Source organism: Malus domestica, chromosome 08 (assembly GCF_042453785.1).
Source record: "Malus domestica chromosome 08, GDT2T_hap1".
NCBI classification, from domain to species: Eukaryota; Viridiplantae; Streptophyta; class Magnoliopsida; order Rosales; family Rosaceae; genus Malus; species Malus domestica.
The window spans coordinates 25,778,010-25,795,103 of NC_091668.1; the positions used below are offsets into that span (position 1 = coordinate 25,778,010).

At 35.7% G+C, this 17,094-nt stretch overlaps 1 protein-coding gene and 2 long non-coding RNA genes across 10 annotated transcripts in view; all 3 read right to left on the reverse strand.

Moving 5' to 3' along the window:
• Positions 1-17,094, reverse strand: part of LOC103441728 (protein SABRE-like) — an 86,879-nt gene that overhangs the window by 33,214 nt on the left and 36,571 nt on the right. For 7 of the 8 annotated variants that reach the window (XM_070825955.1, XM_070825953.1, XM_070825956.1 and 4 more), the window contains one exon: positions 16,540-17,094. The exons of the other annotated variant lie outside the window; for it this stretch is intronic. In XM_070825955.1, coding sequence (XP_070682056.1) covers positions 16,955-17,094 — 140 coding nt within the window. In that variant the 3' untranslated portion in view covers positions 16,540-16,954. Of the gene's footprint in view, positions 1-16,539 lie in introns of those variants that run through there. 8 annotated transcript variants of the gene reach the window in all.
• Positions 2,922-4,218, reverse strand: LOC139198263 (uncharacterized). The gene is made up of 3 exons (XR_011583630.1): positions 3,714-4,218; positions 3,482-3,596; positions 2,922-3,095 (listed from the first exon to the last, which is right to left on the reverse strand). It is a non-coding gene; the product is annotated as an uncharacterized lncRNA (long non-coding RNA).
• LOC139198451 (uncharacterized) lies at positions 8,827-9,375 on the reverse strand. Its single transcript, XR_011583979.1, has 3 exons — positions 9,301-9,375; positions 9,027-9,146; positions 8,827-8,934 (listed from the first exon to the last, which is right to left on the reverse strand). It is a non-coding gene; the product is annotated as an uncharacterized lncRNA (long non-coding RNA).

Here is a 17,094-nt window from a genome sequence, read left to right on the forward strand (position 1 = left end):
CATTTAGATTTATGATCATGTACGAGACCGAATTTAGATTTATATTACTTACTTTTGATCTATTACTCCCTTCATGATCATGTACGAGAACAAACGGACATACATAGCTCCATCGATATAATTCCTTTCTTTATAAATGAGATCAAATGTAAATATATATATAGAGTTCTGGAAGAAAAAGCGATCCGTTAGTGTAGGGGAAAACGAAGATAATAAGCTCAATGAATTTGTCTGAAACTTGCAGCATGTTTACACTACATAGAAAAGTAAACCATCAACTTATACGTGACTTATTGTCTGTTTAGTGTTCATCGAGTTTGTGAATGGGATCAATTAGTCACAACTCACCAGTTTGTGGGATAGGTTGGAGGGTCTGAGATGAATCTCTGGGGATGAATCTAATGAATCAATTGGGTTTCTTCGTCTTCCTTCAATATTACATGCTCGAGTCTCATATGCATTTCCTCCCCCTTTTTTAAAGTTGTTCTTCTTCTTGCTCTCCAAAAATCAAATCAAGCTCTTGTGATTGAAATTCTGAAATCAAAGTTTCAAAGTTAGTTTGCTTGGCCCACCTGGTTCATAACTACCACGCACACGTGGCAGCTTGGCCTTCACTAATGTATATGACACGTGACTCAGGAGGAACTAAAATAAGATGTCAAAGAAACATACAGGGGACGTGCAACTAATAATATTACATGAATTAATGCAAACGTAGTAATAAACTAGAAATTGAACCCGCGCGATATCGCAGGTTTTAAAACTATGTTAAATGTGTGAAATATATTAAAATATATTCTCATACATATCAAAATTTATTTACATCCTAATGAAGAACCAAAACAGTCCACAAACATGGTATTTGGCCCCTCAATATGCAGACGCCATCTCCCATCTTCATTCTGCAAAAACAAAGGCATTTCATGACAATCGAATTCTCAAAAAACTATTCAGCCATGACAAAAGTTTTTACTATTCAGTTCAAGGTTAGAAGTTATTTTCATGAAAGTTCAAATCTCAGTTGAATGGGCCTTATCTTGTTACTTGGTTCACTCACTTAGAGTTGTTAATATTAAAAGTGAGCTTAATGGTACACATTCAAGATGAATGGCCACAAGCTGAAACCGTACTTAGAGTCGTCCTTCGATATTACGAGCAAGTCAATGACTCTTAAGTAACCAGTGATCTAACCACCGAACTTCAATTGTGTCTCCACAGATTAAATAAATCGCTTATGCGGAGGCAACCCTATTTTCTAACCCTTTTCTCTTTTCTTTAGAGCACCTCTATATAGGAACTCCCACCACAAACTTTGAGGACTCATTTAGGAGCTTTAAAAGAATATTTTAGTCCCTAAAAAAAATATTGTCTGCAATTGTAAATCCTTAAAGTATCATCCCTAAATGTAGAGACCGAAATATTATTATTCATTTCGTTGGAGTATCGTGCCAATTGATAAAAATAAAAAATCTATTTCTACCATTGATTTTTCAAGAGTTTACAACATAAAATAAATAAATAAATAAAAAAGGGGAGCCAAATGAGAAGTTTTCCCATGTGGGCAGGTCCAAAAACGAGGAAAAAACATACAAAGCAACAACATTCCAACTTAAAACTAATATAGGGTCCACTCTTTCAATCCTCATATTTGAGAATTTCTTTAAAATATTTGGCAAATCCCTATATATTAAGATACTTTGAGAACTTCAAATCCGGCCCATTAAAAGTCATTTGTCCATATATTTAGTGACTATATAGTTGTAGACATTCTATTGGAGATGCGCAAGTCTTTCATTTTTTTTTATTATATTTATTTCTAGGTGCATATTTCCTTTGTTACCCACTTATTTCAAATTTTTTTTTAATAGAAACTCTAAAAAAAAAAAGTATATATATGTGTGTGTGTGTGTGTGTTACAATTTGTGCTGTGTAAGCTTGGGGTAATAAAAACAGTATATTAATTGAAGAACATTGGATTTTTGCAGGTAGCAAACCGGAATAGCAAGACGGGCCTATTTTCCAACTATAGTGGTCAAGTGCGCACACAAAAAAGTAAAACTGGATCCTGCATCCAGCAGCAAGTCCAGTTTACCATCAACCAAGCAGTTCTAGTGCTATCAATTTGCAAAATTTAATGAAGCTTAAAGCAGTTAGACAAACATGCAAGCACAGTCACAGCAAACAAGCAGTCATGGGGCCTAGAAATGCATTGCTTAACTTGCAGAGATGCGTCCCAAGTAATTTTTCTAATCACCTTCACCGCAAACAGCAGTTATTTTGGGAGGGTTTTCAGAAAGCGCACGGGCAATTTTAATGAGGCTTCTGTATCGGACCCAACTAATCCACTCATGTCACTCAACTCAATCCTACCCCATAGATATACATCATTTTTAGGGCTGGTTTGATATTGCTGTGCTTTGAAAAAAAAATTGCTTCTGCTGTGCTGTGAGAATAAGCAGCTATGAAATACAGCAACAGAGTGTTTGGTAAATTTTTTTTGTAAAAGTGCTTTTGAAAAAAAAAAAGTATTATAGTGTTTGTTAAACTTTTATGTAAAACAGATGTGAAAAAAAAGCTGATTTTTCAAAGCCGGGTTTTACAACTTTGTGTTTTTGGCTTTTTTCACCAAAAACTATGGAAAAAAAAACTGAAACTGAATGTTTACCAAACACAAAAAAGTTCCCAACTTTTTTTTATAGCCACTTTTTTCAAAATCACCTCAGTACCAAACCAGGGCTTAAAGTCCTAGATCCACATTCTAGTATTCTACAATTCGGAGGTCCAATACATAAGGGTCCACTATGCTAGTCCAGTTTGTTCATAATTTTTTCCGGTGTTTACTGCGGTCAAGCATATTGGGTCCAGGCTTTACTAGCAAGCGTGCTTACGCGGTGCTGCAGGTTTTGAAACTATATAAAACATGTAGAAAGTTTTAAATATATATGATTAGCATTACTACTTGTATACATGGGGAAATCTATTTACAACCCTATCTACAATAAGAACCAAGGAGTAGCGTTGAATTTCCAGAATCTAATGGTTTGTTTCTTCACTTTGTTCCTCCTTTCTTCTGATATGTTGCTGTTTTCATGTATCTGTTAGAAATTGGAAATTTTGAAGTTAATATGAACAAATGACAAGTGGATTTGTTAAAGGATGCTTTTGCTAAAGATTAGAACAATAAAAGGAATAACATAAAGTTAGAAACAAATGCATAAATGGACAGATGGTTGTTTATAGAAAAGTTTCTCTATCTTGACATTGAAGACACAAAGTTTCAAATAAAAAGTATTTAGCATATTTAAACATGAAAGAGAGCTGATTGCATGAACTAATTAGGCTTAGAAAAATGGATTCAAGTAGATAACCGATTAAAATTGAGAAGGAAATTCATCAACAAAGTTGAAGCCGGTTTTCAAAGTAGAAAAGTCGTTTTGAAAGAGAAACATGGCAGATCCACACAAGGATTACCAAGTTTTACCTTTACATCAGACGGAATCTGTCATTTCCGAGAGGATTCCTCTCTTTTCTGTTTGCAGATCCATCGGATTGACCATTTCCTTGGCAAAGCACACACATGCATCGGCGTCAGGGACCTGCAAAGCGCATACAAGCATCAGACACATAATCGGACACATGCATGAAGTCAAGGTTGATTTCATATGACCTCGGAGGTCATGAAATCTGATGACACAGAAAGGAAGGATTTTTACCTGGCTGGATTTGCAGCCATTTTCCTGCTTGCCGTTCGAATGGAGTAAGGAGAGTGATATTTCTCCAACCTTGGCGTCGCCAGTTTCGGATCCGAATTCCAGCCATCTGTAGAACCAAGGAGAAGAGAAACAAAATCGCATCTTCGCCAGTGTGGCCGTGCACCGTCGATTTATCTCGGCCACAAGGAGGGTGGAGGTGGAGGCTATGGGGATTTAAAAACAACTTTGTTTTCAACAACAAAGTTTTATGTTTGAGTTAGTTTTTTAGTGTAGTTTTCTTGAGAATTGGACCACCAAACAAGAATTTACATACTAACAGAAATATCAGCAGCAATAAAAACAATAAAATTATTCATTATTCATCATTCATGACCTCGGACATTTTTTCCTCTCAAACCAACAAATAAGTAGATTCAACAATATATTGTTGATTCCATTTTTTCCTCTCAAGCCATGTATAACCTGTGTGAAAACGGGTCAAACTCCAAGCAATGATCGCAACCAAACCCTACGATTTTAACCATCGTAGGGTCGATAGACTTGCTGAAAACCAAAAACTGCCCAGATCGCTGCTGATCTTTGAACAAGAGCAAACTCACAAAATTAGGAGCAGTCAAGAACATTTGTCCTCTCTCCAACATCGTTCCCTCAGGTGAAATCATCCACTGTGCAACACCTGACATCTCACAATGGATGATTTCACCTGAGTAAATGATGTTCAAGAGGAGGACAAATTTGTTCTTGACTGCAAGTAAGTTTGGTCTTTTTCAAAGATCAGCAACAGTCTAGCCAATTTTGGGTTTTCAGCAAGTCAATTGACCCTAACATGGTTAAAATTATAGGGTTTAGTACTGATCATTGCATGGAGCATCATCCGTTTTCACACAAGTTATCCATGGCTCCATGCAAAGATATTGAAACTCAGGCCATATTATGCTGATCATACAGTTAGGAGAGATGAGCATTCTTGATTAAGAATGCTCAAACGAAAAAGAGGTCCAGTTTCATCACCATTGTGCAGTGTTGAAATGGTTAAAAAAGAAAGGAACTTGATGGGTGTGTGAGCTGGGAACAGTAAACGTAAGCCTCCGATCGAGTCTGAAGGTGGTTTGGTTGTCCAAGGTCAAACGACCTATTTATATTTGTTTTCATACAAGTCTCTTCCCGTGAGCTACCTAACTTCCATACAAGTTTTCTTCCGTGAGCTACCTAATTTCCATACAAGTTTTCTTCCCGTGAGCTACCTAAACCCTAATCAACCATCCATAAATCATTCTTTTTACACCATCTTTACATGCTACGTGCTTCTGCAAATTAAAATTTTAAACCTTCTTCTCGTGGACCAGTGGTTATTATTATTCTTTATACTCACAAGCTTCGTAAACTTCTTGTTCCTCTCTTATATATTTATGGGATTTTTGAACTTTAATCATTCGAGAAGATTAAAATTTAATAAAAATCTGGTGTTAGATTGGATATTGATTTTAGTCCCTAACTAGTAATATGCCCTAACGATGCCACGAAACCACCAGCCTTAACTACATGAATATGACACATTTAACCTGAAAAACATTCAACATAATCATGAAGGAACAAAAATGATAGATCTAGGAAATTATAAAAAGCATTGTAACCGTAGATCCAGGAAATTATAAAAATCCATCCAGTTAAGAGACAATATAATAGTTGTGGGAAGGTGAGTATACAACCAAGAATCTAAAGATATACTTGACTTGCAATTCCATTATAATTTCACACAAAAAAAAAACATCAAATTTTGATAAGATTTTCAACCTAACTATAAAAAAGAGCTTTATAAAAGCGCAATCAACATTATTTGAACTCAACTAAAAAGAAACTGATTGCATGTTATAAATTCCATAGGTAATTGAATGGCGGCGCAGCCCCTACAGAATGTTTTTTAATCGATTTAGTAGCTAACACTGGCCAATTGCGCAATACAAATCTTAGAAACTATTCCAAGTTAGAGCAAAAATTACCTCTAATCTTTGTTTCTCTTGTACTTCGGTATTGCAGGGTTGACTTGTAAACGGTAAATGAAGTCCTGAAAACCAAAGAATAAAAAGCCTTCTTTTCAGTTAACTAAAAAAAGCACACCGAAAACGGAGTGAGACATCTGGTAACCAAAAAATGAATCTTGGAAAGCAGACATAAACAAACTTCAATCAAAATTACTTTAATACATTTGGACATATCAAGGAAAATTAAATTTATTCAATTTCGATATAAAGAAAATTAATTAATGCAGGAACAACATTTGCGCCTCAATGACGTGAGAAGTACTCAAAACAAACATTGTTTTCTTTAAGTCTTTAGTCTATCTCCTCAAATCGTAATAACTCATATCCACTGAGAATCAAATTAACTAATTAACTTACTAACCCGTCCTGTAAATTTCACATCTATGCTTTAAACAGATTTTGTAACTAATATCCCAAAAAAGGTGCAAAAGGGAAGAAAAATAACTTTTGTATGGTATACCGTAGTGTTATCTGTGTAACCAAAGTCAAGCGCTGAAAGGCCAGCAACCTCGTTGTATACTTGGAAATCTGTTGCGGATTTTATGGCTGCAAAAGAAAATATATCCTGCATCATTAATATCATTTAGACTTAAGTATTTTTCCCAAGTGAATACACATGCAAAGTATCAAAGAGAGAAAAGAGAAAATATTATCAAAATAAGAATTACACACCTGTCCTATAATATAAACAAAAGGTAATTACAGAAAAATAATTGGAAAACACAAAATAAGTAGAAGAGAAAACAGACAATCAGCATAATCTAAAATTATTTAAACAATTAATCCACATTGAAAAGCATACTTTACAAATCCAAACCAAATTACATCATCCAATAGAATTTTTTTTATACCTTTGTTATTGTGCCTTTAAATTGATTTCAGCAAAACTTGTTTCTTTTTCCACAGTTTGTGAAGCTCAAAATTTTCAAAAACCTACAATCATTACACAACGTTGTCACAGTGTAGAAGAAATCACCGCTACCAAAATTTATAAAGACCAAAACAGTTAGCACCAAAAATAACATTGATTAGCAAAGACCTATTTGCCAACAAAAGTTGAACAGGACATACCCAGAAAATTTCCTTAGTTTTTACCATTCTTAAAAATATGACCTTGCTTTAACTAAGACCCAAACTTTATTCAAGGATCGTGTTTGGCTAAGCAGCAAATTATAAATTCACTAATCTTGTTCTTAATTATAGTAATTTAGAAATTAACAGATACAAAAAAATAAAATCACAAAGCTTAATAAAACCTCATGAAAAAAAAAAGAAGTTTTAAACACAACACCTGCACATGACCCTATAATTTGGCTAATTTACAAACACTCAACGTGCTCAGCAGATGTTAAACTTTTCAGTAGTATACAATTTGAAACTAATAAAAGGATCTCTAACTTTTCAGAAATATTTAAACTGAAATGAATTGATATTTTTTTCTATACACTGATAAATCAAGGTTTGCCACAGAAAAGGAATCTATAATTTAAGCTTCAAAATGCATTATAACACCAATTAATCCAAAGAGAGCAAGCTGACGATAACAATTTGATTAGCTTTGGAAATCTCTTTGCTTTATCACTTCAAGATACTAAATTTTTCAAGCCGTCTTCTTTCTCTCTCTAAAACGCCTTTTTTCTAGCAACTGGCCTAGAAAAGACTAAAACCCAAATGTATGGGGTAGAATTTCACCCAAAATATTAGGAAAACTAAATAAACAAATAAAATTAAAAGATAAGTGCATGAAAAATCAAATCTTTCACTCCTATAAAATGAAAGCAATTTTTTTTGTCGTTGATGAGTCTAAAATCTCATCCTCATAATACTCAAAAGTAAAAGAAATATAGCAAAAAGATAAGATTTAATTACAGCCCGACCCCTGATGGTGCGCACCTAAAGAAAGAAAGACAGCGCTCATAAAGAGAGAAAGACAGACAGAGAGAGAGAGAAGAGAAAGATGATATGTCTCCATATGGTATTCTGGAGCCAAAAGAAAAGCTGCAGACGGAAATAAGCTGGAAGGAATCAATTTAAGATAAACATTCAACAACAGAAATCAAGAAATCAATTTAAGATTACTGACCCAGGTAGGTAAACTGCTGTGAAGGTAAAGAGGCCCAAGAAGCTCATATGAATGAAAGGATTTTGCTTGCTGCACACATAGACCTATAAACTCGAGCAAACCCAATGTCAATCAGACCATAGGCCGAAAATCTCAACAAACAAAAAACTAAGCACAAATTCAAAAATCAGAAGTCAGAGAGAAATTTGTGACCCTAATTTGTGAAACTGCAGAGATTTGAGATGTAGAGAGAGGATATCCCAAACGATCCCGTATTTTGGAACTGCTTTAAATCAACCTACCATGAAATTATAGCCACTTGAGAAATCTTCAAATCAAAACGGAACAGGCAGCAAGGGGAAGAACTTGCAAATCCCTGAATCCCTCCCTCTCTCGCTCTGTCTCCGTCTCTCTCTCTGTCTCTCTCTATCTCTATCTCAGAGGCGGCATGGCATCATGTCTGCCCTACAATCCCCTCACCATCAATCCCAATTTTTGGCAGACCTCCCTCTCCCCTTCTCTCCCTGCCATTCCACACCCTCATCCCCTTCTCTGTCTATAACTAATCCAGCCCCATTCCACAAACCCAGCCCGAGCCTTACCCCCATTCCGGCCCCCTCACTTTCTCGAAACCAACTCTCAAACCCTAGAACGCAGCACTCTCACTCTCTCACAACCCTCTGAATGACACGGATGAACAAAACATCATTCATCGCATGCATTGCATTACAATCACAATGGAACATCTCATTAGACATCCCCCCACAAAGTTTTTATTGCTACTTTGATTTTTGCTTATCCTTTTCCTGAAGCATGAGGGAGCTAATTTTTTTTTTATTCCAATAACGTTATAGGGTTGCAAGGATATTATCAATTTAATTGATTGTATTTGATTGGTGGAACTTCTACATCTATACTTCAGGTTTTCAATTTTAGCACTGGGAGAGATAGTCATTCATAAAATGTTCGACAGTGAGATTACCTCCATGGGTTATGCTCACAATGGATAGCTCATTTTCCGTGGTGATGGGATAGTATTTTTCAGTTATTCGCCATTCAATCAATTCAAACCGAGGAACAAGCAACATCAAGAAGAGGATCTGCCATGTCAGGATCACTGTTGTCCAATTAATACAAAAAATGGAGATAAAAACGATCAATTTACATAACAGCCTTTCATTTTCTCAACAACCAAGCAAAACAAAATACCTATCCATTAAACACTCGATTTGGGAGTAAATGTTGCTGAAACTGGGCTTCAATCCCCTCAACCGCAACAACCGAATCGAGGTGTGCAAGTCGTTGAAAAACTCACCCAAGATTTCAAAGCTGCATAAAGAAATAAATAAGCACATAAATTAGCCAACCCAAAAATCAAAGAAATCAAAATCCACCCAGAATCAAAGAAATCAAAACCCATCCAGAACCAAAGAAATCAAAATCACACACGGATATGCAAGACAACTCAAATTTGAAGCCTTACTTTTTGGGTAGCTTGGTGGTTGACATGAGTCTTCTTCAGAGTTTCATCCATCCATGGATCCATTTGGTCTGCCCGTCACTTCCAGGTCGTACAATCTTAAGATCTGCAAAAAGAATTTAAAGAGTCAATTTTTACGATTGAAAAACCAAAAGTGCTACAAACTCCAAATTCCTGAGAACCAAAGTGGAGTAACACTTACAGGTCGCGAGAGGAGTTGAGGATGTTGTCGGATTTCAGGGCGAATCTGATTATGGAAATTGCATCTCGGATCGGGCTTTCGAACTTCAAAGGAGCTCCGCTCATGGTGGACCCAATCAACTCTCTTTCTGTCCCCCTAATCGTACACCTGCCCTGACCCTCTCTCTGCACCTCACCCCCTCCCCTATCTCCCCCAAATCACGCCCCCACAACATCCCATCAGTGAAGAATCAAATCCAAAAGTAAATTGCAGTTACCTATGGTAGGATTTAAATAAGAGTCTCCAAATAAAAAGACAAAGGATGTAATACAACAGATAGCTCACCAAAAAGCTGCAGCCCTTTCACAGCGGTGATACATTTCCGCTTATTATGCATGGCTTTTTCAATTGTAATTTCTTGCTTCTCCTGCAGAAAAAAACACAACAGAATAGATTTCAATAACCACTCATACCTATTCCATCTCTGGAACTAAAACTTTCAATTATTTATCTATATATAAATATTGATTATGATCACATTTTGATCATCGACATAAAATACAAATCATTGTATATTTGCACAATCAAATATTTATGGAACTCACAACCGAGAGCAAGAGCTTCAATTCCTATGAAACCACCCTTTTCTCAAACCATTGGCGACAAATTCTTACATCATCTATACCGTAAACTTGATCAATCAATCAAAGATCTAAAAAACTTTTGAATTTTAACCTCAATTACAACATGCAGACCCAAAATTGATCCAAATCAAAGTTGAAGAATCCTAATAAGAACAAAGGCGCTAAACTATAGAACTTGGGTATTTCTTAAAACCCCTAACCCATGATATTTTAAATCGTTAAATTTTCTGAGCACCGAAACACTATCAAACTAACATGATTAAAGAAATTGCTAATTACAAATGGGGAAAACTACAGCCCATGGGTAGTTCCTAAAATCCCACCATGTTTTCAATTCCAAAATTTCTCATCATTTAGGAAAACCACTAGGCTTGTCTACCCTGTACTGTGCACCTAATAATAGCGAAAGGAAAGAAAAAAATAAGATAAAAAAAATACATAGCTATACGGCCATAACTGCATCCTATCTAAAACGCACTAAAATGTTAAGAGATAAAGTTTGGAACTCAGCATTGTATCACATTTACAGATGACAACCAATGCAAATTTGTGAAAAGCGAAATCACCCCATTGTTTTGAATGTTGTTATTTTGGGAAACCTTGCAAATCACATTTTTAGGCGAAGGCAAACTACCAGAAACGAAAAAGATTTATACCTTTTATCAAAGATCTACAGCCTTGGTTCCTCCGCCATTGCTTGTCTTCTCCGGTCTGGGTTTTACTTTCCTGGCAGTCTCTTCCTTCACTGGTAGTTTTTTGTCCTGCAGAGAGAAAAAAATTAGGATTAAATTCTAAACGCAAGGTTCCTTGATTCTTCCGCTTCAGAAATTTGTTGTCGCATAGCCAAAAATTAGAGAAAATAAGCTTTGGTTCATAACTTACTCACTCTCTGCAGGCATGGGTTCCTCTCCTCAATTTTCGTCATCCTCCTCTTTCTGTGATCTCTCTCTCTCTCTGTCTCTCTCCTTGTCTCTGTGCAATCGTTCTCTCCCTCTCTCTCTTTCTGCGTTCTTCCCTCAGTGCAAGCCCATCCTCACCAACTCCCTCAATCAACTCTCTCTCTCTCTTTTTCTCCCTTCTCTGTCCGTGAATTCCTGTGCATCAATAATCTGAAAACCTAGTTCGATTTTTCATTGCTCGGATGGAGAGTCTGAAAAAGAGTGAAAGAGAAAGGTTTAGAGAGAGGTTGAGTGTGATAGAGATGAGGGCAAAACACGCGATGGGATTACCAATCCCTGAAATCACTCTCCCCACCCCCCCCCCCCCCCCCAAAATCCCTGAAATCTCTTTCTCTCACTTTCTCTCTCACTGTCGCCCTCCCACTCACCCATGCCAGGATCGGCATGGCCTTGCGTGTGCCCAAGACAGAACGAAGTGACGGCGAAGGAACCTAACCCCAATTTGAAACCCCTAATGATAAAAAGACTATTATACCCCTCCAACTCACCATCCTCACCGTGGGATCTGAAGATGAGATGGGCAGTCTCGTCATTTAACACAATAAAAAATTTCTCAAGCCTAGTGGCAATTTTGCAAATTAGGTGAAACCGATATATATGTTCAGAGACAAAATTACCCCCCTAACTTTTAATAACTACGTTCCGACCCAGCCCCAATTCTAATGGTTTTGTTGCAAATAAAGCAAAATCGAGGGGGGAGGAATCAACCTCAAGAGACAAAATTACCCTCCTAACTTTTAATAACTACCTTCCAACCCAGCCCCAAATCCCATGTAAATAAAGCAAAATAAAAAAAAATATGTACAGTGCCTATCCCCCCTCCTACTTTAGGGAGGTGTTTGTTTGCTCTCACTAAGTGGGACTGGACTAGACTAGATTAGGTGTTAGTGTAGTCTCATGTTTGTTAGAGGAAGGGACTAGCTTTAGTGGGATTAAACCTCACTCGCCTCGACTATGGGTCTCACTAGATAGTCTTAGCGAGACCCCCTGACGACCACCGGATTGCTAAGACCCTTCTTTTCTCTCGCGTCATCCCACTCGCCTCCTCGCTCTACTCGACTCCTCATCCTGCTTGACAACCTCGCCGGACCATCCCAGGACCACCGCCACATCCTCGTAAACCATAGCTTCCTCTCCCACTTTCTCTTCTTAGTTTTCTTCAGTTTTGTTTTGAAGATTCGTGAAATTATTACAGGGTTTTGATAGATTTTTGTTTTTGATTGATTTGTGGGTTTAATTGATTTCTCAGATTTGATTGGTTTCTGGGTTTTTATTTTTGGGTTTTGATTACTACCCATTTGTTTTCAATTTATCTGTTATTTTTCCTTTTATGAATGGAAATACAAAGTTGTTCTATGTAAATTCTGATCTGTTTTGTTATTAACTCATTAATTTCTACAGGTATATGATCTTACCTAGTTAATTAGTACCTTTTACATTAAGTTTTATGGTAGTCTTACAAAAATCCAACGAATTGAGTGGAACTGTTGGTGAGGGTGAGGGTGAAACCAATGTTCAAGAAATCTTATACAAGGCTCGTTCATCTTCTAAACTGCAAATTCGGTTGTATTTGCCTATCAATTTGAGTCGTTGAAAGTTTGATAATTCTCCAAGAGTCAGAAGCACCTGCAATTCGTGAAGAAGAAAAGGGCTATGCCCTTTTATTTTTCCATATATTCATTTTGATATTTTTAATAGAAAATAAATTAAAATATAATAATAATTTATTGTTAGTCTAGCTTCTTAGTCTGACATTGCATCAAACGCTTCACTAAGTTAGTCCAGCTTAGTCTAGTCTAAGTCAATCCAGCTTAGTCCCTGAAGCTAGTCTAGTCTGAGACAGTCCGATGCAACAAACACACCCTAGAATAGATAATGTGTACTCAATTCAAATTTATATTATATTTTTGTTTTAATATTTAATAGATATCTTATTTAATGTCATTGCATTAGATTTTAAATTTATTATTATACACATTTTAATTCATTGCTCGGATGGAGAAAATTGAGGAATGAAAGAACAAATTAGGGTTAGGACTAAAGTTGAGAGAGATGGAGAGTCTGAAAGAGAAAGGGTTAGAGAGAGGTTGAGTGTGATAGAGATGAGGGGAAAACACGCAATGGGATTACCAATCCCTGAAATCACTCTCCCTACCCCCCAAATCCCTAAAATCTCTTTCTCTCACTGTCACTCTCACTTTCTCTCTCACTGTCGCCCTCCCACTCACCCATGCCAGGATCGGCATGCCCTTTGCCTGTGCCGAAGACAGAACGGAGTGACGGCGAAAGAACCTAACCCCAATCTGAAACCCCTAATGATAAAAATACTATTATACCTCTCCAACTCACCATCCTCACCATGGGATCTGAAGATGAGATGGGCAGTCTCGTCATTTAACACAATAAAAATTTTCTGAAGCAGTGACAATTTTGCAAATTAGGTGAAACCGATATATATGTTCAGTGACAAAATTACCCCCCTAACTTTTAATAACTACGTTCCGACCCAGCCCCAAATCCCATGGTTTTTGTTGCAAATAAAGCAAAATCGAGGGGAGGAATCGACCTCAAGAGACAAAATTACCCTCCTAACTTTTAATAACTACCTTCCAACCCAGCCCCAAATCTCATGGCTTTGTTGTAAATAAAGCAAAATTAAAAATAAAAAAAACGTGTACACTGTCTGTCCCCCCCCCCTCCTACTTTAGAATAGACTGGTATTGTTGTAAATAAACCAAAATTTTAAAAAAAATTGAACAGTGCCTGCCCCCCTCCTACTTTAGAATAGATAATGTGTACTCAATTCAAATTTATATTATATTTTTGTTTTAATATTTAATAGATATCTTATTTAATGTCATTGCATTACATTTTAAATTTATTATTATACACATTTTAATTCATTAATTTTATTTAACTTCCTCTAATTAGTGTACCTAAATGTCTGTATCATAATATATTTTACTAATTTAGTGTACCGAAATGTCCTTACCTAAATATATTGTAGTAAATTAATGGCACATAAGAAAATATCCAAAAATATAAGTGTACTGAAAATTCCGTATCTAACTATATGATACTAAACTAGTGTACCGAAATGTCGATACCTAAATATATTAGACTAAACTAGTGTACCTAAATGTTAGCACCTAAACATATTATACTAACCCAGTATACTGAAATGTTCGTACATAAATATATTGTAATGAATTAGTGGCACATAAGAAAATATGCAAAAATATAAGTGTACCGAAAAATCTCTACGAAAATATTTTCTTATATAAGATACTCACCATAATGAGAATTAAAATTTATAATATTTTCATAAAATTTAATTTATGAACACCACAAAATTATAAATAAAAAAGAGAGACATTGAATACATTTGCTGGCATATAATAGAGTATAGGGACTAAAATCAATTTTTAATCTTGTATAAGACATTTTTTTTCTAAACTTCATCTTATTTAGGGATTAAAATCTAGTTTTCTATAAAATTAATACATTAAAAATTAGGAAGAAAAATAGAAATAATTAAAAATATATATATAATTAATAAATGAGGTTATTAATGTATCAAGGGACTAAAATTAGATTTTGATCGTACTCATGATTTTAATTTAAAAGTCATCTTTGTCAAGGATTAAAATGAAGCTTTCTAATTTTTTTTATTAGATTTGTATATTTGACTTAGTTAAGAAGTAGTTTAAGATGCAATCATTAGGGAATTTCTGTAACTGAACGTAGTTGTTTTCATGAGGTCGATAAATACAATGAGGTGCTTCTATATCAAGAAGTAACTTTATACGGACACATTGTGTGATGTGTAAAATGTTAAAAGGAATACTCGTTCCCGTCCAGCCTTCTGAGTCTTACTTATTTTTCATTAGTCATATGAAAGATACTGCAATACCGTGGGATCAAAATAGCTAAGAAACTGGACTTGGACATCTTTATTCTATAGAGCGTTTGTAAAAGTAATTTAGACCTTATTAGTTTCTTTGTCCAAACAAAAAAACCTTATTAGTTTATATTAATGAAAAACTAATGAAAATGACTTAAAAACTTTGAGTTTTAATGATAAGGACAAAACTTGAAAACTTTGAGTTTTAATGATAAGGACAAAATAAAGGGTAAAATAAATAGTATCAGGTTTGACTTTTTAGTGTAAAAATATGGTTTTTCGTTAAAGTGAATAGTACCGAAGGATTTTCACTAAAACTCCCTTATATTAATCCTTCACTTCTGTTCATTCATTGTAATTTCTATATGGTTTGTCCACTTTTGTCATCTATAATATCTGCTCGTATTGTAGGTCCTAGCTATTTTCTTTGAATGCATATATACTTCTCTGTGTTGTATCACAGTGAGATTACTCTTGAAGGAAGAAGTACGACCAAGCTTGATCAAAATTTACTGAAACGGAAACAATATAGCCATTGTAGGTCATTAGGCCATCTTCAATCGAAAGAGTTTAGTATTGCCCCGTCTAGAATTATAATCCAGCAAAAAATTATTTTTAAATGAACAGTGCCAGGCAAATCGACCCATTGGGTTGTCAATAGATACCCATTGAGATCCATTTAGTTTGATTTCGCCTTGTACTATCACCACCATTCTCACCTCTATATTATGGTGATATCAAATTAAAAGGTTCTTAATGGATACCTATTAACAATCCAATGAGTTGATTTGCCACCTCTAGATGGTACAAGATCAAGGTTTCCATGTGGTCCAAAAAAAAAAAGTCCAAACTACACTTTATACCCTGTATATTTGAGTTGGCTTTCAAAAATGAGTCTCGAGGTTTCAAATTTGTTCACATTACACCCTGAGGTTTTAGAATTATATCGATTTACACATTTTATTTATTTGAACTTGTAATTCTCTATTAAATTGATGGGTTTTTAATTAATGTGGTGTAAATGTGGCTTGCATATTTTTTTTTAAATAATTATTATTAATGGAAGAGAGTTTGAAACTATTACAATAATTTAGGAAAGGGAGTTTCAATTCTGGAACGGAATGGGTTGAAACTCAAGACCCTATCCAGTAGAAAAGTGGACCGCATGCAACGTAGCTTGCATATCAATCCTATTACGAGTTTTATGCTCATCATGCCATCAATTTAATGAATATTCAAATACAAATGCATAAATTACAACAATTTCAAAACTTCTTACTGCAATTTGAGATGGGAAGTGTAATTTGTGCTCCAAAAATCTCATTCTACACTCCTCACAGGTGTATTTTTCTTTCTAAATAGAGAAAGTTTGGTGTGTAAAATGAGAATTTTAGAGTACCAATAACAATTCCCTTTTGAGAAAATTAAAACGGCATGACACATTTTAAAAAACCACCCAAAACTTCAAGGATGTAAATGTAGTTTAGAGATAACATAGAATTAAGGGAAAGACTGGCGACGGATAACGTTGGCTTAGTTACGGGAAGGCAATGGTTTAGGAGGGAGAGATTCTACATTCATTTATTTCAAAATTTATATTTGAATCTATGTACAGATTCAGGGAAATTAACCGAGAGCTCTTCAAATTTAGGACCCTCTGTTTTCTTCAGCTCAACTTACAAAACCATACAACCAGCCCCTTGTGGCAAATAGAATTACATCCCGAGGCCGAAGACCATCAAGGGGTGAGAGATGGCTTCAACCCGCATTGCTCGAAGTTAGTCTGTCTTCTGCTGCACAAATGCACGGTCTCGAAGCGATACCAAGGGATGCATCAATCTTCCCCGTGCGTCCTTAGACGATGAACATGGCACCTGAAATCCTGCTTTCTAGAGTGGCCACCCGACTAGAACAAATAATATTGTCTCATTTTACTCCCCTTCTCAACTGGGGATTCTTAAAGCCGCCTTCAAGGAACCTCTCTGGAGGACAAAATGTTTCCCTCATTAAAATCTTCGTAGGGCGAGGATCCACTCGAAGAATCGCTCTCGAATGCAGTGGTCTCCCTTGGCGAGGATACGAGTGAATCTCTCTGTTGTGAGGATGAAC